The sequence below is a fragment of the Nycticebus coucang genome, chromosome 15 (assembly GCF_027406575.1).
Source record: "Nycticebus coucang isolate mNycCou1 chromosome 15, mNycCou1.pri, whole genome shotgun sequence".
In the NCBI taxonomy this organism is placed as follows: Eukaryota; Metazoa; Chordata; class Mammalia; order Primates; family Lorisidae; genus Nycticebus; species Nycticebus coucang.
This window is the reverse complement of record NC_069794.1, coordinates 86,511,522-86,537,356: the sequence shown is the minus strand read 5'-3', so window position 1 is coordinate 86,537,356 and position 25,835 is coordinate 86,511,522. Positions and strand designations below refer to the sequence as shown.

The 25,835-nt window shown below is 34.2% G+C and overlaps 1 protein-coding gene across 3 annotated transcripts in view; it reads right to left on the bottom strand.

The window, feature by feature from the left end:
• The window catches only part of NBEA (neurobeachin), a 754,735-nt gene that overhangs the window by 488,592 nt on the left and 240,308 nt on the right, over positions 1–25,835 (bottom strand). For all 3 annotated transcript variants that reach the window (XM_053563534.1, XM_053563535.1, XM_053563536.1), the window contains 2 exons: positions 15,772–15,926; positions 13,410–13,536 (listed from right to left, as the gene is read on the bottom strand). In XM_053563534.1, the coding sequence (XP_053419509.1) occupies positions 13,410–13,536; positions 15,772–15,926 (282 nt within the window). The remainder of the gene's footprint in view (positions 1–13,409; positions 13,537–15,771; positions 15,927–25,835) is intronic.

Here is a 25,835-nt window from a genome sequence, read left to right as displayed (position 1 = left end):
TCTTGAGCTAACTCAGGCAGTTAAAGAGATAGAAAAAAAGAGAGAGAAAGCACAATGTTCATGGACAGAATTATGTGACTTCATGAAGCGTTCAAACATACAAGTTATACCAGAAGGGGAAGAGTACCCCAGGGGCATGGAAGCCCTACTAAAGGATATCATAAATGAAAATGCCACAAATATCACCAAAGATTCTGTACACTCTTTTCAGAGGGATATCAGATCCCAGGTCATCTAAACTCAAATCAAGCTTCTCCAAGACACACCTTTAATCCACTTAAGCAAAACAATTTCTAGCACAGAATACTATATTTTGCTAAGCTAAGCTTTAAAATTGACAGAGAAGTGAAATCTTTTACTGATATGCAAACATTGAGGAAGTTTGCCACAACAAGACCAGCTCTATAGGAAATTTTTAGACCTATTCTACACACTAACCAGCACAGTGGACTACCAGCAAACTAAACATCTCCAAACTAAAGGACAAAACCCAGCTTCTACAATGATGCAAAAGATAAAACTAAGCAATGGACTTTTACAAAATAAGACGAATAGAACTCCACCACACTTATCAATTATCTCAATGAATTTTAATGGCTTGAATTCACCACTGAAGAGATATAGCCTGGCTGACTGGATAAAGAAACACAAGCCATCTATTTGCTGTCTCCAGGAGACACACCTAGCCTTGAAGGACAAATTAAAACTCAGGATTAAGGGATGGAAGACAATTTTTCAAGCAAATGCAATTCAGAGGAAAAGAGGGGTTGCAATCTTGTTCTCAGATACAAGTGGATTTAAAACAACTAAAGTAAAAAAAGACAAAAATTGAAACTTCATATTGGTCAAGGGAAAAATACAATAAGAGGACATTTCAATTCTAAACATTTATGCACCCAACTTAAATGCTCCCAGATTCTTGAAACAGACCTTACTCAGTCTGAGCAATATGATATCCTATACTACCATAATAACAGGGAATTTTAATACTCCTCTTACAGAGATGAAAAGTTCCTCTAAACAAAAACTAAACAAATATATGAGGGACTTAAATCAGACCCTGGAACAATTGTGCTAGATAGTCATATACAAAACACTCTATCCTAAACTTAAAGAATATACATTCTTGTCATCGGCCCATGGAACATTCTTCAAAATAGATTATATCCTAGGACACAAATCAAACCTTAACAGAATCAAAAGAATTGAAATTTTACCTTGTATCTTCTCAGACCACAAGGCAATAAAGATGGAAGTCAACTCTAACAAAAACATTCAATCCCATACAAAGGCATGGAAATAAAACAACCTTATTCTGAAAGATAGCTGGGTTCAGGAAGAGATAAAAGAGGAAATCATTAACTTCCTTGAGCAACAATGAAGACACAAGCTACCAAAACCTGTAGGATACAGAAAAAGCAGTACCGTGAGGAAAAAAAAGAACGCATAAAAAACTCACAAACCAACTTATGGAATTGGAAAAAGAAGAACAATCTAAGCCTAAAGCCAGTAGAAATAAAGAAATATCCAAATTAAATCAGAGATTAATGAAACAAAAAACAAAAGAATCATTCAGAAAATTAATGAAACAAGGACTGGTTTTTTTAAAAAATAAATGAAATAGATAAACCTTTGGCCAGAGTAACTAGAAATAGAAAAGTAAAATCTCTAGTAACCTCAATCAGAAATGATAAAGGAGAAATAATAACTGATGCCACAGAGATAAAAGAGATTATCTCTGAATACTGCAAGAAACTCTGTGCCCAGAAATTTGACAATGTGAAGGAAATTGATCAATATTTGGAATCACATCCTCTCCCTAGATTTATCCTGGAAGAAATAAATCTCCTTAACAGACCAATTTCAAGCAATGAGATCAAAGAAACAATAAAAATCTTCAAACAATAAAATGCCCTGGTCCAGATGGCTTCACACCAGAATTCTATCAAACCTTCAAGGAAAAGCTTATTGCCGTACTGCAGAAATTATTCCAAAAATTGAGGAGGAGGGAATCTTCTCCAGCACATTCTATTGAGCAAACATCACCCTGATACCAAAACCAGGAAAAGAACCAACTAAAAAGGAGAATTTCAGACCAATTTCACTAATGAATATAGATAGAAAAATTCTCAACAAAATCCTAGCCAATAGATTACAGCTTATCATCAAAAAACTCATACATCATGATCAAGTAGGTTTCATCCTAGGGATGCAAGGCTGGTTTAACATATGCGAGTCCATAAACGTAATTCACCATAGCAACAGAAGCAAAAATAAACACCATATGATCCTCTTAAGAGATGCAGAAAAAGCAATTGATAAAATACAGCATCCTTTTCTAATTAGAACACTGAAGAATATAGGCATCAACAGCACATTCCTTTTTTCTTTTTTTTTTTTGAGACACAGTCTTATTATGTCGCCCTCGGTAGAGTGCTTTGGCATCACAGCTCACAGTAACCTCCAACTTTTGGGCTTAAGCGATTCTCTGGCCTCAGCCTCCCAAGTAGCTGGGACTACAGGTGCCTGCCACCTGCGTAACACCTGGCTATTTTTTGTTTGTAGCTGTCATTGTTGTTTGGCAGGCCTGAGCTGAGTTCGAACCCAGCAGCTCCAGTGTATGTGGCTGGTGCCCTAGCTGGTGAGCTACAGGCACTGAGCCAGATGGCACATTTCTTAAACTGACTGAAGCCATCTATGACAAACCCAGAGCTAATATTTTACTGAATGGAGTAAAACTGAAAGCTTCTCCACTCAGGACTGGAACCAGACAAGGTTGTCCTCTATTGCCACTACTATTCAACATAGTGCTGGAAGTTCTAGCTAATACAATCAGGCAAGAAGAGGAAATAAAGGTCATCCAAATGGGAGCAGAGGAGGTCAAAACTCCCTCTTTGATGACGAAATGATGTTATAATTAGACAGCCACAAAGACTCAAACACAAGACTTCTGGAAGTGATAAAAAAAAAATACAGTAATGTCTCAGGATATAAAATCAATGTCCACAGATCAGTAACCTTTGTATACATCAATATCAGCCAAGATGAGAAGCTAATTAAGGACACAATTCCCTTCACAGTAGCTTCAAAGAAAATGAAATACTTTGGAATATACTCAATGAAAGAGGTGAAGGACCTCTATAAAGAAAATTATGAAACCCTAAGAAAAGAAATATCAGAAGATACTAACAAATGGAATAACATATCATGCTCATGGTTGGGAAGAATCAACATTGTTAAAAGGTCTACACTGCCCAAAGTAATCTACAGATTCAATGCCATCCCTATTAAAATACTAACATCATACTTTCAAAACTTGGAAAAAATAATTTTTTCGTTTTGTATGGAACCAGAAAGAAACCCATTTAGTTAAGGCAATTCTTAGTAATAAAAAGAAAGCTAGGGGCATCAGCCTAACCAACTTTAGGCTGTACTACAAGGCCATACTGATCAAAACAGCATGGTTTTGGCACAAAAACAGAGACACAGAAATCAGGAACCAAATAGAAAACCAAGAAAAGTAAAACCATGAAACTAACATCTTTTTTTTTTATTATTGTTGGGGATTCATTGAGGGTACAAGATGTGTCACACACTGAGACCCCATCCCCCTCCCTCCTTCCCTCTCTCTGCTCTTCCTTTCCCCAACCCCCCCCCCTTTTGTCTCTTTCTGCTCTCCCCTTTCCCCACCCCAACTATGTCATTAATTGTCCTCATATCAAAATTGAATACATAGGATTCATGCTTCTCCATTCTTGGGGTACTTTACTAACAATAGTGTGTTCCACTTCCATCCAGGCTGATACAAATGCTGTATAGTCTCCATTTTTTTAACTGGCTGAATGCTATTCCATGGTGTACATATACCACAGCTTATTAATCCATTCCTGGGTTGGTGGGCATTTGGGCTGTTTACACATTTTGGAGATTGTAAATTGAGCTGTGATAAACAGTCTAGTGCAAGTATCCTTATGATAAAAGGTTTTTCTTTTTTTTTTCCTACTGGATAGATGCCCAGTAATGGGATTGCAAGATCAAACAGGAGGTCTAGCTTGAGTTCTTTGAAGATTCTCCATACTTCCTTCCAAAAAGGTTGTATTTTGGAAGGAAGTTTACAGTCCCACCAGCAGTGTAAAAGTGTTCCTTTCTCTCCAGATCCGAGCCAGCATATGCAGTTTTGAGATTTTGTGATGTGGGCCATTCTCGCTGGGGTTAGATATCTCAGGGTGGTTTTGATTTGCATTTTTCTAACAATTAAGAATGATGAGCATTTTTTCATATGTTTGCTAGCCATTCCTCTGTCTTCTTGAGAGAAGATTCTGTTCATCTTTCTCTCCCATTGATATATAGGATTGTTGGCTTTTTTGTGTGGATTCATTTAAGTTCTCTATATATCATAGTTATTATGCTTTTGTCTGATTCGAAATATGCAAATATCCTTTCCCATTGTGTAGGTTGTCTGTTTGCTTTGGTTGTTGTCTCCTTAGCTGTACAGAAGCTTTTCAGTTTAATTAAGTCCCATTTGTTTGTTTTAGTTGTTATTGCAATTGCCGTGCAGTGTTCTTCACAAAATCTTTACCCAGGTTGATGTCTTCCAGCATTTTTCCTATGCTTTCTTTGAGGATTTTTATCGTTTCATGCCTTACATTTAACTCCTTCATCCATCTTGAATCCATTTTTGTGAGTGGGGAGAGGTGCGGGTCCAGTTTCAGTTTTTTGCATGTGGATATTCAGTTCTCCCAGCACCATTTATTGAATAGGGAGTCTTTCCCCCAGTGTATGTTCTTCTTTGGTTTATGAAAGATTAGGTTGTTTGTAAGTTGTTAGTTTCATTTCCTGGTTTTCTATTTGATTCCATTTCCTGGTTTTCTATGCGATTCTAAATGTCTATGTTCCTATTTTTGTGTCAGTACCATGCTATCTTGACCACTATGGCCTTGTAGTACAGCCTAAGGCTACAACTAACACCTTACAGCCACATAGTCTTTGATAAACCAAACAAGAACATACACTGGGGGAGAGAATCCCTATAGAATTCTTGGTGCTGGAAGAACTGGATATCCACATGTAAAAGACTGAAACAGGACGTACACCTTTCTCCACGCATAAAAAAATTGATTCAAAATGGATATAAGACCTAAAATTAAGGTATGAAATGATAAAAATAGTCGAAGAAAGCATGGGGAAAACACTTGAAGATATTGGCCTGAGGAAAGACTTTATGAAGAAGACTTCTGCAGCAATTGCAACAGGAATAAAAATAAACAAATGGGACTTAATTAAACTGAAAAGCTTCTGTACAGCTAGGGAGACAACAACCAAAGCAAATAGACAGCCTACATAATGGGAAAGGATATTTGCATATTTTTGAATCAGACAAAAGCTTGATAACCAGGATCTAGAGAGAACTCAAATTAATCAACATAAAGAGAGGAAATAATCCCTTAAATAGCTGGGCAAGAGAGATGAATAGAACCTTCTCAAAAGAATACAGATGAATGGCTAACAAACATGATAAAATGCTCAGTGTCCCTAATTATTAGAGAAATACAAATCAAAACCACCCTGAGATATCATCTAACCCCAGCGAGAATGGCCCATATCACAAAATCTCAAAACTGTACATGCTGGTGTGGATGTGGAGAGAAAGGAACACTTTTACACTGCTGGTGGGACTGTAAACTAATACAACCTTTTTGGAAGGAAGTATGAAGAACCCTGAAATAACTCAAACTAGACCTCCCATTTGTTCCTACAATCCCATTACTAGGCATCTACCCAGAAGAAAAAAAATCCTTTTACCATAAGGACACTTGCACTAGACTGTTTATGCAGCTCAATTTACAATTTCCAAAATGTGGAAACAGCCTAAATGTCCATCAACCCAGGAATGAATTAATAAGCTGTGGTATATGTATACCATGGAATGCTATTCAGCCATTAAAAAAGATATAGACTTTACATCTTTTGTCTTAACCAAGATGGATGTGGAACACACTATTTTCAGTAAAGCATCACAAGAATGGAGAGGCAAGAATCCTATGTACTAAATTCTGATAAGGGTGCAATTAATGTCCTAGTATATGCTGGGAGTGGGAGGAGGGGAGAGCAGAAAGAGGAAGGGAGGGAGGAGGGTGGAGTGTCACGGTATATAATACACCTTTTGGGGACAGGACATAATTATAAGAGGGACTTTGCCTAACAAATGCAATTAATGCAATCTGGTTCTCTGTACCCTCAATGAAGCCCCAAGAATTAAAAAAAAAAAAAGAAAAAAGATGAACAGAAATCTACCCTTCTTATCAATTCTCTCCATAAATGTGAATGGCTTGAATTCCACACTGAAAAAAACATACGCTTGTTGATTAGATAAAACAATTGAAGCCCAGTATCTGCTGACTTAAGGAAATGCAACTAAACCCCAAAGACAAATAAATACTTAGGTTAAAGGGTTGGAAAACAATATTCCAGGCTAATGGAAACCAAAAGAAAACAGAATTTGTGATACTCATAGCAAATACTATTCAATTTATTGCAACAAAAGTAAAAAATAAAGACAAAGATGGGCATTTTATACTGATCAAGGGAACAATTCATCAAGAAGACAAATCAATTCTAAATTTTAGCCACCCAACTCAGGTGCTCCCAGGTTTAGAAAACAAATCTTACTTATCTAAACAAAATGATAAACAAGACCACTATAATAGTTGGGGACTTCAAATCTCACTGATGGATCTGGACAGAAAGGTCAAGCAGAAATTAAACAAAAAACTCTAGACTTAAACTTGACTTAAGAACAAATGGACGTACAAACATCTACAGAACATTTCACACTAATACAATGGAATATACATTCTTCTCATCAGTTCATGGATCATTTTCCAAGACTGAGCACATTGTAGGTCACAAGACAAGCCTAAAGAGACTTGTAGAAATAAAAATTCTACCATGTATCTTTATAGAGCATGATGGAATAAAAGTATAATTCCAACAGAAATATCACACACAAAGTCATAGAAACTAAATAACTTATTACTGAACTATAATTGCATCAATAAGACAGAGAAGAAAATGATTACATTCCTTTAACAAAATGACAACGAGGCCACAATCTACCAAAACTCTGGGATACCCCAAAAGCAGTCCTATGAAGGAAAATCATTGCATTAAATTCCCATATCCAGAAATATGACAAAGTACAAAAAAACTGTCTGGAAAAGGAAGAGCAAATCAATCCCCAAACCAGCAGAAAAACAGAAACAACCAAAATGAGATCAGAACTAAATGAAATGAAAAACAAAAGAACCATGCAGAAGGTTAACAAAGCAAAAATCAGGTCTTTGAAAAGAAAACAAAACCGATAAACTCTTGCCCAGGTTAAACACAAACAGAAAAGTAAGATCTATAATAAGCTCATTCATAAACAAAAGGGGAAATAACATATATCACAGGAATACAAAATATCATAACTGAATAGTACAAAAATCTCTATGTCCAGAAATTTGAAAATGTGTAGGAAATAAAGAAATTCCTAGAATCATACTACCTCCCTAGTCAGGGAGAAAAAGTACTCCTGAACATACTACCATCAAGTATGAAAATTGAAACAACTATAAAAATGGTTCCAACAGCAACAACAAAAATGTCCTTAGTCTCCTACCTTTAGAGAAGCGTTTGTACCTATATTTTAGAACCTATTCCTACACTGAGAAGGAAGGAACACTCCCTAACTTCTGCTATGAAGCAAAATCTCACTGATACCAAACCAGGAAATGATTCATCAAAAAAAGAAAACTGCAGACCAATTTCATTAATGAATATTGATACAAAGATACTCAATAAAATCTTAGCAAACAGAATTCAGCTACACCCACAAAAAAAGAAAATCATCATAACCATGTAGGCTTCATCTGAGGGATGCAAGGGCAGGTTCAATATACACAATCTATAAATATAATTCACCACACAAACAGAAGTAAAAACAAAGACCATATTGTCCTCTCAATAGATGCAGAAGAAAAGCATCTAACAAAGCTCAGCATCCTTTTTTGATAAGAACCCTTAAGAAAATGGGGATAGGTAAGACATTCCTCCAACTGATAGAAGTCATCTATAGCAAACAGCTGAATGGAGAAAGACTGACAGCATTCCTGCTTAGAACTGGAACAAAAAAGAATGTTCACTATACTCATTACTATTCAGCATAGTGCTGGAAGTCTTAGACAAAGAAATAAGACAAGAAACGGGTATCAATGGTATTCAAATGGGGACAGAATAGATCAAACTATCTTCTTTGCTGATGATAAGATCTTATACTTAGAAAACCCCAAAAACTCAACCATGAGATTTCTGTAAGTGACCAAGAAATGTAGCAGTGTTTCAGGATATAAAATCAGTGTACACAAATCAGTTGCATTCACATACACCAATAACAATAAAGCTGAGGAACAATCAAAGACATAATATCCTTTCTCAGAAGCACAACAGCAATTTAAATACTTTGAAATATATTTACCAAAAGATGTGAAGGATCTCTACAGACAAAATTATGAAATGCTGAGAAGAGAAACAGTAAAGGAGGTTAATAAATGGAAGAACATAATCATGCTTGTGTCTTGGGAGAATCAGCATTGTTAAAATGTTTATACTACCCAAAGCAATCTACAGATTTAATGAAATAGCCATTAAAATGACTATGTCATACTTGGAAGTACTGGAAAAAGTAGTAACATGTTTCATATGAAACCAGAATAAACCCTGAATAGCCAACCTAATTTAAAAAAAAAAGAAAAAAAAAAAAAGAACACATCTAGAGGCATCACTTCACCAGATTTCAGGTTATACTACAAGTTCATATTATCAAAACAGCATGGTACTGGCATAAAAAGAGACCTAGATCTAGGGAACAGAACAGAGAATCTAGAGATGAAACCAGCCTCATACTGCAATCGCATCTTAGACAAAGCAAACAAAAGCATACACTGGGGAAAAGAATACCTATTCATTAAGTGGTCTTGGGAGAGATCACATGTAAAAGACTGAAACTGGACCTGCACCTGTCACCATTTACAAAAATTAACTCTTAATGCATAAGAGATTTAAATTATTTTCAGACAATGCAGGGAGCACAGGACCATAAACACTGAGGAAAATGAAGCCAGTGAGGTGCATGCCCATCAAGCATGTTTCCTTCATGGAACTATTTCCAGGTCATGGGAAATACATAGCTTAGCAATACTGTTGAGTTGTCAAGACTGGGAATGTAGGTCAAATAGGTGAAGGTAAACAGAATTTGCAGGACAAAGTACCTGAGAAGCAACAGCTAAAAAGAGAAACAATTCCAGAACCCCCGAGTCTCTGACTGAATAGCAGTCTACTTACATGAAGCATGAAAGCTCCAAGGGATCAGACAGCACACTTTTTATTTTTATTATTATTATTTTTTATTTTCAGACAGAGTTTTACTATGTTGCGCTCAGTAGAGTACCATAGCGTCACAGCTCACAGCAACCTCAAACTCTTGGGTTTACATGATTCTCTTGCCTCAGCCCCCGAGTAACTGGGACTATAGGTGCCCGCCACAACACCCAGCTGTTTTTGCTTGCAGTTGTCATTGTTGTTGAGCTGCGATAAACAGTCTAATGCAAGTGTCGTTATGACACGGTGAGACTGGGATTTTTTTGTGCCCTCATATTAACCTGAAACGAATATAAAAATAAATAAATAAAAATAAAAACTATTTGGAGATAGACAAAGAAAAGATGGCAAATATCTCTGCCACTGTAATGTGAAAGCAGTCACAGGCAATACACAAGCAAATGAGTGTCGCTGTATTCCAGTGACTTTATTTATAAAAACTGGTGCCAGGATAATTTGGCCCATGAGCCATAGTTTGTAGATCCCTGATCTAAGTTTCCACTCAAAGATCTGAAAAGAGGAAATCCAAGCAAACTTGATGTAATAAAACAAATAATAACAGATTCGGCAAAAGAAAACACAAAATAATTGGGAATAAAACAATGAATATGGTATCAATTTGGGGAGAAAAAATCATTACATTTAAAAAATCAGTAGCCATTCTGATAATGATAAAAAGAGAAAAGACACAAAATTAAAACATCTGGAATAGCAACAAATATAACAACTTAGGTATGACTGCTAAATTCCTTAAAGCCAAAAAGGACCAAAATTGATGCAAAAAGAAAGAGTTATCTGAGTATCTACTTACCAATTAAAGAAATAGGATCTTTAATTAAAAACTTTCCCAGAAAGGGCGGTGCCTGTGGCTCAGTGAGTAGGGCGCCAGCCCCATATGCCGAGGGTGGCGGGTTCAAACCCAGCCCCGGCCAAACTGCAACAAAAAATAGCCGGGCGTTGTGGCGGGCGCCTGTAGTCCCAGCTGCTTGGGAGGCTGAGGCAAGAGAATCGCGTAAGCCCAAGAGTTAGAGGTTGCTGTGAGCCGTGTGACGCCACGGCACTCTACCCAAGGGCGGTACAGTGAGACTCTGTCTCTACAAAAAAAAAAAAAAAAAAAAAAAAACTTTCCCAGAAAAAAAAATTATAGGAAGAGATGGCTCTACTGGTTAATTCTCAAACACTTCAAGATAAATAACACCAAAACTAGAAGTAACATTATCTTACACAGAGAAAATACCATGGGACAATGAATATGATTTCAAATGCTTGTTCGTCATTCGTCTGTCTTCTTTAGAGAAGGTTCTATTCATCTCACTGGCCCATTGATATAAAGGATTGTTGGCTTTTTTTGTTGTTTAAATTGAGTTCTCTATAGATTCTAGTTATCAAGCTTTTGTCCAATTCATAATATGAAAATATCTTTTCCCATTCTGTGATATCACCTAACCCCAGTGAGAACGGCCCACATCACAAAGACTCAAAGCTGCAGAATCTGGCGTGGATGTGGAGAGAAGGGAACACTTTCACACTGCTGGTGGAACTGCAAACTCATACAACCCTTTGGGAAGGAAGTATGGAGAATCCTCAAGGAACTCAAACTAGACTTCCTATTTGATCCTACAATCCCATTACTGAGCATCTATCCAAAAGAAAAAAAAGCCATTTTACAATAAGGACATTTGCACTAGACTGTTTATTGCAGCTCAATTTACAATCACCAAAATGTGGAAACAGCCTATATACCCCCCAACCCAGGAATGGAATAACAAGATGTGATATATATATATATATATATATATATATATATATATATATATATATATATATCTCCATATATATGCTTGTTAGCCATACATATATACATATCACGTCTTGTTAATCCAAGCTGTGTACACACACACACACCATGGAATACTATACAGCTACATAAACCTGCTCTGAAAAGTTACTTAAGAAAGAAAGATACCAAAAGAAAATATTACATTCCTGAGGACAAATCAGTAAGAAACAAGTAAGACTTCTATATACAAAATAGAAAATTGTTGCGTAAAAAAATTAAGGAAATCTAAAGAAATGGAAGAAATATATGATGTTCATAGTTTGTAAGTCACAAAATTGAAAAAGATCTATAGATGCCATATAACCCAGGTCCAACAGACTTCCTGAAAAGAGTTTTAAAAGCAGATACTGACAAACTGATTCTAAAATTTACATGGAAATGCAAAGCATCAAGGATAGTTCAAAGTAGACACTGCTGAGGACAAAGGTCAAGGTAGGAAGACCTCACTCAACCCAGTATGGATCCCTATTAAAGCCACAGCTAATTATGACATTATGTCAGAAAGATAAATGGGCAGAGCTGTGTGCCAAACAACAAGTACATATAGACACTTGATTTGTGTCAAAAGCAACAGAGCTTGGGGAAAAGAAGTGTCTTCCAAACCAACAGTACTGGGTCATCTTCAGACCCCTATTACTCCTACCTGATCACAACCACAAAGTCAATTCCAGATGATTCTACACCTAAATATAAAAAACAAAGAATAAAGCCAGAAAATGAGCAAGAAAAAATGTAGGCAAAGTCTTCCACAACACAAAAAAACTTATAAACAAGAAACTGATAAATTAAATATCATTAAAATATACAATTTCTGTTTATCATCAAAAGGTTCATTCTCAAAATAGAAAAAAAACTTTTATAAACCAATAAAAAAGACAACTCAACTTTTAAAATGGGCAAGATATTTCAACAGGCAAATCATGAAAGAGAAAAACCAAAAGACCAATAAATATATTTATAAAGTGCTCACCCTCATTAAACATCAGGAAAATGCAAATTAAAAATACATTGGAAGGCCACAATACTCTCACAGTAAAATGGCTAAAATAAAAGAGTCTGAGAATGCTATGTTCTGTCAAAGAAACTCTCTAACTTGCTGCTGTGTTACTAAACCTGCATAAACATTTTGAAAATCTATTTGGCATTATCTAACAAAATTGAACAGGGATGAACATTGTGAATTGGCAGTTCCACTCTTAAGTTATCTCCCCAACAATACACATACTAATGTGTACTACATCCACATACTAACAGAACCTATGACAATTCCAAGTGGCATTGTTTTCTACATAGCAGTATTATTTTTAATAGCTAAAAATGGAAAATTCCAAATCCTATCATCAGTAAAATGAATTGTAAATTACACATACAAAGAGATAAAAACAGAATAAGAATGAAGAAACTATTGCTACTATGCAACATGGATGAATCTCACATACACACTGATCATAAAAAGCCAGAAAAAAGAATATATCTGGTGTACTTACATTTACATAAAATTCAAAAAGGACAAAGTATCCTAGTATTAAAAATCAGAGTGGGGAGTCTGAAGAAGAGTATAAACAATGTCAGGGAAAGGAGCACAATGTGGGGGCTTCTGGGGAACTGTCTACTTCCTGACTGGGGTGATGGTAACATGAGTGTGTTCCTTCATTGAGATTTTCTTGTGCTATATTTCTATAAAACCTGTGAATATATACACATATGCATGTGTACGTGTGCATGCACAATTTCACTCCAAGAATGACAGCTAGTGCCTTCCAGGAATGTTCTTTATACATGGTAGATGAGATAATGTTTGGTTATCTAAGTGCCAATCTTTTGCCGATTTATTTTGAGTGCTTATACTTTATTATCAACATAAAGATGCCCAATTTTATCATGCTACCATTTGTACAGGTTTTAACTTTTATCAGAATACTAATGTGCCTTACGTGACAATGAATTACAAATGCAGCAGTCAATGCTTAAAAATTACTCAGCATTTCTCAGTTTAGACTCTAAAACATAGTATCACAGATTTTTATAAAATAATTAGCTAAAAGATACAATTATCCTATATACCCATGAATTCTTACTGTATCTTTTTTGGGGGGCATACTGTTTCAAAATAAAAGGAAGAGTTAAAAAAAAAACAAATAGTTATGCATACCTCATGTTTTCAGCTGAATCCTCTGGCATTGGAGCAACAGTTTGTACAGCTGGAAGGTTTTTGCTGGTAGCACCATTCACAAAACTAGAAGAGGAGGAAGAGGAGGAGGACCCTGAATCCACGGCACCTGTTCCCAAAATAATAATTTTTAGCCTTAAAAATAAATTTATTTTAAAAATCAGTATAATTATATCATTACTATCTTATTTGAAAGAATTACTCATCTGAATTTCAAAACAGAATTTGACAATTAAAAAGCATTTGGCTGTTAGTATACTAATAATTCATTATAATTTTAAATAGCAGCTGTTGCACCAAAATCTAGTTGATTTACTTATGTTAATCTAACAAAACTACATATTACAAATGGGGTATAAATAGAAGACATCAACAAATGGAAAAAAATTTAGATAAAATGAGGCTGATAAAACAATGCAAATTTAGATGTAAAAATTATCTCTTATTGCTATGTTGTAATATTTTTTAGTTTCCATCACCTAAGGCAGAGTTTATAATGAATTGTCTGAGCATAAATTTGTGGCACTGCAGTTTCACATGCTCATTCTGATAAGATGAATGCTTAAGCAGAACTATAATGAGTATAGTTGTACCTGATTTTAAAATAATGAGTTCTCCTCGATGATATGAAGATATCATTTTGTACATATTTTTCTATAATATGCTAAGGAAGTATATTGAATTTAGCTGTGGAGTTGAGGAACATCTAGTGTTCCTGAATATTATCTTATCTTACAGTAATTCCCATAAAACTGAATTGCTCACTGGGGTTTCCAATAGGACATTTAACAGCACCTATGTGCCAGCATCTAAACTGGACAATGCAACCAGTGTAGATGTTGACTCCTGTTCCAAAAAAATATATATACATGTGTATGTATACCCACATATGTAGATGTACTGCTAAAGACGAAGTGTGTAACTTAACATTTTATTTGTCATGGTAATACTATAAGCCTACACTATCAACAAGCCTCTTGCTACCATTATTTTCTGTATCTGTTATTAATTCTTAAAATAGAAATTAAAAGAAAACATCATGATGTCTCATATAAAGATAAATTTATCTAATTCCTAATGAGAAAAGGGACTTCACTCAATAAACCATACTAAATGTAGACTTTTTCCCCCTACTACACTGGCATATATTAAAAACTGTAATACTATTTTACGAATATCCTTTGTCAAAAAAAAGTTTTCTTCCTATTTCTAGAAAGCCAAATGAGTACAAAGAATAAAATTATAATGCTGGAAATAAAGACTTTCAAGTTTTCAGACAAGTCAGATATAAATATTTATTTATAATACAGAGAAACAAAAGATGGTTCTTTTCTTTGCCACAATACCATTAATGATGTTTATTTGCTAACATACATAAGCTTAATAGAGTACATTCTACTTACTACAACCCCACCACTGTGTTGTTCGTGATATGTCAGACTCAGGTGGTATGATAAACAAGATAGATACAGAAAGCACAAAGAAGAGCTATGAAATTAATAAAAAATGGGAAGAATCTAAGTAATGATAATAAATGGAAAAGTTCAAGGCTATACAGTTTGGAGAAGAGAAGGCTACTATAGTCAGGGAAGAAAAGTCAGGGATCATCTTGCGTTGTATAAATACCTAAAATGGAATCACAAAGATTTGGGTAAGGATTTATTTAGCTAATAATCAACAGGAACATCGCTGGAAATTTACAAAAAAAAAAAATGTTATTTTAGGCAGGCTTTTAAAATTTGTAATGATTTGGAATTTTTTGCTCCTAGAATCATTAGGAAATTGTTGGAGAATGAATCGGATACAATTATAATAGATAAATATATAAATTAATTAAATGCCAAAAGAAATCGTTCTTATTCACATGCACTTTTTATCAAGTTGTGGCTCTTCCCTCTGGTCAAGGTTCTTAGGAGAGCTCTGTTTTCTCTTTGAAGATTAGCAAAGAATATACATTAGGATTCAACCTGTCAACCATTTTCTTTTGTTAACATTTTTAGTATACCTTGATATTCTTGATATAATTTCCTGATTTTTATATTTTTTTTATTTATCTCATTATAATTTGCTTTTGCTTCCAAGTATTTTTCAGTAATCTGCTTTAACTCTGAGATTAAACAGCAATGTGTTTTGAGAGAACTCAAAACCAGTACCGTCCTCTCCAATGACCACTAAAAATGTACACAAGAAATATAAACTCTGAAAAGTTGTAACCTAATCTTCTTAAAGATAATTTTAAATGATTAGGGTATTTTAATTTTTAAGATCAAATAAGCAGAAAAATGAATATATAGCAAACAGAAAGAAAAAGATGAGGTATCACAAAAATATATAAGGACAATACCTGTTGTATTAATCATACTTTTTGGTGTAGCTCCAGTAGCAGCGAAGATGTTAGAGGTACTGCCTGTTGGCAGTCCACTTCCAGCGGTAGAGGCTCCCACGGTAGTTACAGCTAAACTACCTGGAGGTGGCTTCTTTACAGGTACCACGACACTCCTGCAAAGAAAGAAAGGATAGGAAAAAAAAAAAAAATACCCACAAGGTTTAAGATGAATTATAATGTGGCTATTTCAGATACATACAATCAACATCAAATTTCCCTCTATCTTTCTGTCTTTTTTTGTTCTTTCTTTTTCAAGATGTATTGTAAAGTATGTTGACTACTATAATTTATCTGGCAAACATTTATGTAAAATTGGGAGTTTGCAACCCTCTCTTAAGATGGCATATGGACTTGTTATCATGAACCTGGGATTACTGGGAAAGAGAAATTAACAGACTCTGAAGTTAGCAGATTCTTCATATGCATATACAATTTTTTAGAAAAATTACATAAAATGTTTCATATCACATTCTTCATGTGTAAAATATTCATAAATACGTAAAAACACAAAAACATCTGAAAGCCAAATTTTAAAGCTTCTTCATAGTAAAGCTGAAAGCTAAACCAAATAAATATATATAATATCTAAGGGCATAATGAAATTACACTTTATTCTTCTGAACAAAGTTGAGTTGTGTTTCATACCAGGAATGTTATTATAATAAAAGAGAAAAAAAGTAACAAAGACACACTTGGTTAGAGATCTATTTAGCTTTTGAGACTTGGTTTTTTAAAGAAAGGAGGTCAGTATTTCCCCAGGCTTTTTTAGCATGTTTCAAATAAATTTCATTGAAAAAATTTCTGAACTTGATATAGAAGGTATCTAGAAAGATAATGAAATTTTTCTGACATGAGTAAAATTATTTATGATTATACTTTAGTCACTAAAATCATTTTTAAGTACTCCTACAATTAAAAAAATAACTATTACAAATTTAGATTGTTAACATTAAGGAAGTGACTGAAGATATTAATAGAACTCTTTCTTTAGAAAAGAATATTGTTATTAAGGAAGTTTAAACCATAGCCTTATTTGAGAATGGGCCATCTATGTAAGATTTAATGAAATCTTAATTAAATTATAAACGCAGATGTAGGTCAATTTAAAAATATGAATAAAGAAATTATCTAGCATAATAAATATCTCTACTTTCTTGTAATAAAGCTTCACTCTTCTCAATGTTTATATTACAATTCATTAAACTTTTTCCAAGTGTCGTACAACCGTCACTGAATTTATTTATCTAGAAAATAGATGTATAAGCTCAGACGTAATGCATGAAGACTGGTGACTAACAGTAAAAAAAAAAAAAAAAATCCAACCTAAATTGTATCTTTTTAATGAATCTATATTTTATAATTATTTCACGAAAAAATTATCCTGAAAAGAATTTACATTAAGTCTCAAATAAGTCTATGGCTTAAATTTCCTTAATATCAGTATTCTTTTCCAAAGAAACAGTTTTATTAATATCATCAGTCACAAATCTAAATTTGTAATGATTATTATTAATCATTATGTAGGAGTACTCAAAAATGTTTTTAGTGGCCAAAATGTAATCTCAAATAATTTTACCCATTCCAAAAAAATGTCTTCATTAGCTTTCTACTAGTTATCTTCTTTTTTCTTTATGAGTACTGAAGTCAAACTCTAACTTAGACTTGACCTTTAACTCTCAACTATCTAATTACTTAAAACACACATTATGCTTTCAATCCTACATTTGCCAGTCCTCGTCTAACCCCTTCATTTATTTCACTGAGAAACAGAGCAACATTGCAAAAGGATACAGAATGTGGAGTCAGAAGACTACGGCTTGAAAACTGCAAACTCTTTTTTTTTTTTTTTTTTATTGTTGGGGATTCATTGAGGGTACAATAAGCCAGTTACACTGATTGCAATTGTTAGGTAAAGTCCCTCTACTGCAAACTCTTAAGGTGCAAGTTTAATTTCAGTCTCTCAGCATAAAAATGGCAAGATTGACACTACCTATTTCACATATGACTGGAGAGACTAAATGAGATTGTATTTAAAAGGACAGTTATTGTTACTTCTATCTCAACTATAATAATGCTTTGTCTACAGGATATAAAGTATCGACTTATAATAATCTACATAAAGACTGATAGAACAACAACAACAAAAATGGTGACCAGGAGCAGTGGCTTATGACTGCATTCCCAGTTCTCTGGGAGGCCAAGGCCAGAGGATCACTCAGGGCTAGGAGTTGGAGAACAGCCTGGGCAACACAGTGAGATACTGTCTCTACAAGAAATAATAATAATAATAATAATAATAATAAACCCAGGCTTAATGGTGTACGCCTGTAGTCTCAGCTACTCAGGAGACTAAGGTGGGGGAATGGCTTGAGCCCAGGAATTTGAGGCTGCAGTGGGCTACGATCACACGATTGCACTCCAGCATGAGTGACAGATGAGACCTGCCAATTCATCTCTTTAAAATAGAAAGAACATGCTTTGGGGTTTTTCATCAAAACTCTTCTCTAAACTTCTAAACTAATGTGATATATACTATTTCAGGCTATCTAGTAAAAACGTATCAATTTTTGATTTGAAAAGAAGTCAGTAGTGAAGCTACAATATTATTTGTTTGAATTTCTTATAAAAAATTCTCAAGGATAAAATAATACAACATGATCTAATTGACAGTGGTGTAAAGAGGCATTTGTAGATGGCAGAAAAACTATTACCAAAATTCCTGACCTATTCATTATTACTAACTTTGGGCAAAAGCTCTCAGTGACAACCATCACTATAACTTACTGAGTGTGGAGGCTATGAGAAATAAGTTAATTATTAAAAATAAGTTATGTAAATTATAGGAAAAAATTGAAATCTTAAAATGCTGTTATGATGGTTTATAAGTAAAATGCAAAAAAAAATAAAATAAATGTCTGCTTACTGAAAACACTGAATAAACTGAATGAATAACAATGTAAAATCCTCCAGATTATTTCATACTGCTGACTTTGACAGTATGACATGGTATGTACATATAGCAGAAGGGGACCTCCAACAGTTACTAGTGTGTGGTACTGGGCACATAAACCACGCTGAGCTCCATTCTCTTCCACATTAACATAGATTCGTAATGGTCTGCACCATTATACGCACAGGATTGTTACACGATAGAATGCTGCCATGAGATGACATGGTGTTATAAGATCATTATAAAGAGCATATTGTTACAAAGATAAAAGGAGATAACATATAAAGTACTTATAACACTCTCTGGAATATTGTACATGGTCAATGCTTTTTAGCTATTCTTAGCAATGCTATGGCAGAATATTGTACATGGTCAATGCTTTTAGCTATTCTTAGCATTGCTATGGCTCCCAAAAGTGTTAATGTAGTCTGGGTCTACAATGCCCAGGTCAAATGAAACAATGATCCTTGTATGCTGTGCCATTGTTACACCTCATAAATAAAATTGAATGTGCAGTTTTAGGTCCCATATTTATTTCAAGAATAAAGACAAATAACATGATTTCCATACGAGAATAGTTAAGATGATATATCTGGAAAATAGGTCATAGGAGGAAAGGCTAAAAGGGCTAGAAAACTGTTATGAAAGAATAAGAAAAAATTATAAAATTAAAAAATTTTGAAGATATGTGGTAAGAAAACAAAATGGAACTTGCATAGATCTCAAAGCACCATGTTGAGACCCACAGGAAGAAGAAATCCCTGCCAGTTGTTTTGGGCTCCAGCTTCTGATCACTGATATGTTCCCGTGACTGGGTATCACTAGACACGATCATCATCACACGATCGTCTGCCAAAGGTTTTGTTGGGAGAAGTAGGAAGCTGGATTTGACTGATTTAGATTTCACTGATGTTTTTCTAAATCTAAAACTTTATGAATTTGTAAGAACTATTTCCCCTTTGGTTGATAAAGCTAAATCGCTTGTCTAGAATCCAAGGACTACACAGTCTTGTCTTTACTACCATTTCTTCATCAACATTACCCATTCACTTACACCTTACACCAGTCTCTGCCCTAAGCAAACTATTTCACAAATAATTCACAATTATTAATACATCCTGATAAGAAATGAATTACCTGTCAGGATGTTATTTAGTACTTGTAGCTACTTACCTATGAAAGTAAAAATTTTCAACTCTTACAAAACCTTCTGTTGTTACTCAGTATTTCCCACTGATTAACTATTCCATCTACCCCAAAGAGTCTTACCTAAGAGTCTGAATACCGACTGTGGGTATCCATTTAGGGTATATGAAAATATTAAAATATAAACAAACGTGGGTATACATTTATACTTTTCCCCCCTCTGGTAAGCATTTAAATTTTATGTAAATTTTCAAAAACATGTAAAAGCTACAAAAATAGCTACTGATCCAAACTATTCATGTGCTACTTACTCTCTTCTTCTTGTAAATCTGCCTTCCATACTAACAGAGATACCTAGAATCCTCTACTCTACATTCCCTTTCAGCAATGTCACTTTTTAAAATCCCAAGAATTATTTTTTCCATCCTTTTCATAAAATGTCAAATTTCTATCCAACAACTTTAAGCCTATAAACTATAAGGAAGTAGATAATTCTTTTATACTACACATAAAATCTGTAAGTACTCTAAGGGTATAAAGGTTATAATCATAATAGTACAGGCTAGGAAATAATTCAATATAATTCATTCAACAGACCTTTTTACTGAATTATTGCTTACATCTTTTTAATACATAATTTACATAACTGTGAATTCTTCCATTAGTAAGTTTGTTGTCTCAAAGCCAGATATTTGGGATGTGACCTAAACTTTATTCATTCACACATTCATTCCTTTGAGAAATATTTATTGAGCCATGCAATGTGTGTGAGACTGCCCTAAGTTCTAGAGCTATAGCCATGAATAGAACAAAATCCTTGCAATCCTTATTGGAACTTAAATTTTAATCAGGAAGAGAAAGCACAATAACATACATGAGTAAACATAGGACATAAGTTGGTAAGTGCTATGAGAAAAATGAAGCATGGATAGGAATAGGGAATATTGTTGACAGGGGAGCTCAGAGAAAAATGACCACAAAAGGTGGCATTTGAGCAAACACTGAAGGAAGTGAAGGGACAGCCACAAGGCCATGCGGTGAAAGGTGCCCCAGGCGCAGGTGGCAGCGTGAAGGCCGGCGGGCCTAGAGAAGACTGGGGACACGGAGAGTTGCAAAGACCAGACGAGGGAAGGAAGAAGGGCTCAGATCGCAGGGCCCGTCGTCCTCAGCAGGGATGTCAGCTTCACTGGGAGTGGGATCAGAAACAAGTACAGCTCGGGAAAAGGGGATGGATATGACCGTAGGATATAACAGGATTGCTTTGGCTGCTATGCCAAGGAGAGGCTTGGGGCGGGAGGACGACAATAGAACTGAGAAGACTATTTAAGATAAAACTACAATAATAAGCAAGAAACAATGAGGGTTTGAATCAGAATAGCAAAGTAAAACTGGTGATTCAAATTTTGGTTATATCTGCAGAAAGACTGGATGTGGGCATGAGAGAAAATTGAGAGGTGAGGCAAAAGTGTTTGCCTTAAGTAACAGTTTGCCATTAACTAAGATAGGGAAGACTGGGATTGGAGCAGGTTTTTTAAAGCTATATTTTATACCTGTTATTAATGATCCAAATGGCAATGTTTAAAAAGGCAATTGGACATATGGGTCTCATGTTTAGGAAAGAAGTTTGGACTGGGATATAAATATGGGGAATCATCAGCATATAGATGTTATTTAATGCCAGGAAAGCAGATGAGATCACTGAAGAAGAGAGAATACAAGTGGTCTGTAGGTGTAGTCATGGGGCTGTCCATTCATCTGTGAACCTCATAGTTTGTGCTAAATATAAAGTGGATGTTCAAGATAAAAAGAGCTTTTAAATAGTGATTTATTAAGGCGAGCAAGTTTTATATTTATTCATGGCACCCTCAAAGAATCTCTTCTTTCTTCTTTCTGTGGATAACAGGTTAGGGTATAAACTACACAGACACCAAGGCAGACATGACACGCTCCATGCCTTGGACATACTCGAAGGGGCTATGAAAGACAGACCGACTGTGCAATACATTTAAACTACTGCCCTGGTGAAAGTTACGCCAGACCATTCTAAAATCACAGGTATGTGTCATCAAGGAAGAGTGCGATGAATCTAAAAGAATTAGATATTAGCCAAGCAGAGAATAGTCCAATAGGTAAAACTCAGCAAGGAAAAGAAATATGAACAGATATGGTAGCTGAAGGAATTGCAAATGAATACTAAGTGGATGAAGAAAAATGAAACTAAGAAGTTCCTCTTGTATTATGTAAATAAGACTTATTTCAGAATCTTTAAAGGTTTTTCCTTGAAAAAAAAAGTCTCTGGCATAAATGTCAAAAATAAATTTGGGGTAAGGGGAGGACACCTGGCCAGTGAAAAGATAATAGAGGTATCCACTTGAGTGATGCTGGGGGCCTAGGATTGCTTTGGGACTGGAGAGTGCCCTTTTTTTTTGGAATTTGGACCTTTTAACCAGTTCAAAAATAGCCATTTTATTGTTTTGGGGGACTAATTATAAGCCCATTTCATTTATCGTAAGATTTTAGAACTTGATGAGACTTTTTAGAAATATGTGGCTTTAATTCCATTATTCAAGGGGTGGGAAACTGGGCCCCAGAGAGACAAAAAGGTTATTACTCTAATGTGTTTACTTGCTTCTCTATTTTATAAAATATCTGAGAATATCAATAGAAAAGATGTATAAAAAAATAACTGAGTATTCCATTAAGCTGCCTATTAAAGAGAGGTGCATTATCCACTTCACTGAACTGTCTTTGTAAAGGCAACAACACTGGAGAAATTAGTATACAACCTGCTCAGTCAAAATTGCATCTTCTGGCAACTGGCCTTGAAATATGTACCCAGGACACTGGAGCATATTAAAAACAGGAATCACAGTGAGTAGATATGGATATTGAATTATAAAGGTAGGCAGATATATAATCAATTTGGCTCATTCAAACTTGTTAATCTTTTAAGCGATAAAATCAAAATACTTTTTTTAAAAGATAGAAAGCAGTAAAAGCAAATGAAGTCTTTAGAAATAATTATAATTTTTCATATTCTTAATTCTAAATTTAAAGAAATCAATGTGAAAGGACCCCACTGACTCTACTAAAAACATTTCTTTAGTATTTACCCAAATTCTTACCCTTAGCACTAAGACCAATTTTAAAAAACTAACGAAACTAGAGAGAAATACCTACTCTAAGCTTATACTTGAGTTTTAATAATATAAAGCCTACCTAAATGGCTTTTTTAGTTTTCTATTATTTACAAAGTAGATTTTATTTCAGAGATTTTCCTTTTTAGAGCATGAAGCACTTCGAAGCAAGGATATTAAAAATTAGAAGAAAAAGCTGTATACTACTTTACCAGAATATATCACCCACAGTAATTTGAACACAAGCAGGTATGTAACATCAAAAAGGATAATGTATAAATTATAGACTTCTGTTAGTCAAAGAGGCAACAAAAGGTAAGCTTTTTGTGATAGTCTAGACTTAAAATAATTTTTTAAAATATAGAAGTTAAAATGTACATAGAGCAAAAAAATAATGGGATCTAGAAATACTAGGAAATGAAAACTGAATTTAGTAACAGATATATATCAAATTCTCAAAAAATAAAAAGAATTTAGATACACATGATTAAAATTTTAGTTTAAAAGATAGAGATAAGATTAAAGCTTAATGTGTGGTTTTAGAGACAAGCATTACCCCAAACTAAAAGCTACACAGTTGCTAACACATCAGAAATAATAGCTCAGATAGAACATTTTATAAATCATGGATCTATATAGAAATATATCAGAAAACATTATTGTTTGAGAACTTTACAACTTGATTTATAAATTCTGAAATTATTAAGCTTTTCTGTTAGAAATAAAAAAAACTATTATAAATAATTCTCTTTTTCTCCAAGTAAAAACTTCAGAAAAACTGTTACAGTGTCGTAATTATATTTATTCTATAAATACAGTGTTTCTGCACTATGGAACAGTCCTAGTGGATCTGTAGCATTTTTATACTTCATACATACATATATACATATATATATATATTTTTTTTTTTTTAGGATCACTGAGTGTAATCATAGATATATAATTAAATCTGCACAGATAACTGGAGGCAGTATAGAGGATCAGCACTTGGTATATATTCAAATAAAAACATTTATATATTTTGCATATAATCTGACAGAAGATTTAATAGTGAAAGAAAAATGGTTTAAGTCTAAATGTATCTAAAATTTGTGCCACAATTTACATAATGAAAGTGGTATTATAAATTTCAAAACACTGAAATTTATCAATGTTCCATCCTCAGTGGAGAGAAATACTCTGATGTAGAACATAAAATAATTTGAATTATATCAGTTTTTTTAGGAAGTTATTTCTAAATTTACAACCTAGAATAAGTTTAAAGAATAAGTTTTTGGCTTGTTTACAAGAGAGCCAATAAATAACTGGTTAACAAAAGTTAAATTATAGGTAACTGCCATTGAGATTATACAATATTATTAGGAATACACAGAATTAAGCAACTGGGTTTAAATCTATTTTTCAATTAAAGATAAAAATAAAAAATATATCCTTGGTAGAGTGAGATCCCGATAATTCTGTGCTTGAAACTGGTAGCATTCAGGACTTCCATGCTAAAGGCTGCCCTCTTAGATCCTATTTTCAAGGAATTCAATCTTATGTTAAAAGACATGTCATAACTTGGATTTCAGACTTCAGTGCTTCAGAAATATGTTTATATACCTCATAAAGTAATTATAGCTACCTTAAGACAGATAAGGCAAATGGTAGTAATACACTGCAAATATAATAGAAAAATGCAGTGGTCCAGAAGCACTTGTGGGGATGATGTCTCTGAAAAGCTGCTCAAAGCTCCCGAGTTTGAAGTTAAATTTTTGATGTTGTCACTCTCAATCTATTGAATGGCTGACAGACAATCAAACCCGTCTGTCTGGCTGGCAGCTCATTTTGCTGGCAGGTGGCAAACAATTAGACACACCAATTTGTGCCTCCTGATGACATTAAAGCATGAAACTAAGTTGTATGCAGGGCCTAGTGATTTGTGTGAAAGCATTTCAAAAATAATACTCTTTGCCGTGGCAACTCATTTCAGACTGCCACCTCCCATTATAGCTTTGAGTAGTGAAGACGACAGACTTGAGTTACGTGCAGTGCAAGGCCGCTTCTGTTCAATCCGTCATCAGCGCCCCCTGAGACCTCAATCCCCTCCTTTCATCAATATCACCTCATCATTTACATTTGATAGTACTTGAGCTACTGCATATATTAACTACACTGGAGACCCTTTTCCTAAAAAGAACTGAAATATGCTTTGTGCTCTTCCATTTCATTTCCACGTATGCAATTTAGAATAATGATCCCACTCCCATTGCATTTCACACAAATGCTACCAAGAATAAATAGAAAGTTCTGTTTTTCAAAAAGCAATATTTTCAAAAGTATAATAAATTTTAAGCAGCTAAGAATATTGACACTCAGGTGACTGCTTTGCTAAGTTTTAATGAAAAAAGTTGTAACGATAATCCAAATTATAACAAGAATATTTCACTTAAACTTTATTTCATTGTATTCTCATGAAAACACAATAATTCTCTTTATATACTGGTTTATATTTTAGCACAATTCAAAGACATTTAAAATAAAAGAGGACACAAAACTTTAATGACCTTAAATTATTGTACTGTCTTTATCGTTACAGATATACACAATTACATATGATTATATGTGTTATGTTTACACAAATTCACAAACACACACGCACACACATTCACCCTGGGAACATAAACCAAATACGTGGAATCAAGAAGATAAATGTAAAACATCACAGGGGACATTAAGAGACAGTCACAGTACCAATGAACTTCTGAATATAAATTAATAAATTACTAAAAAAAAATAATTTCCTACAT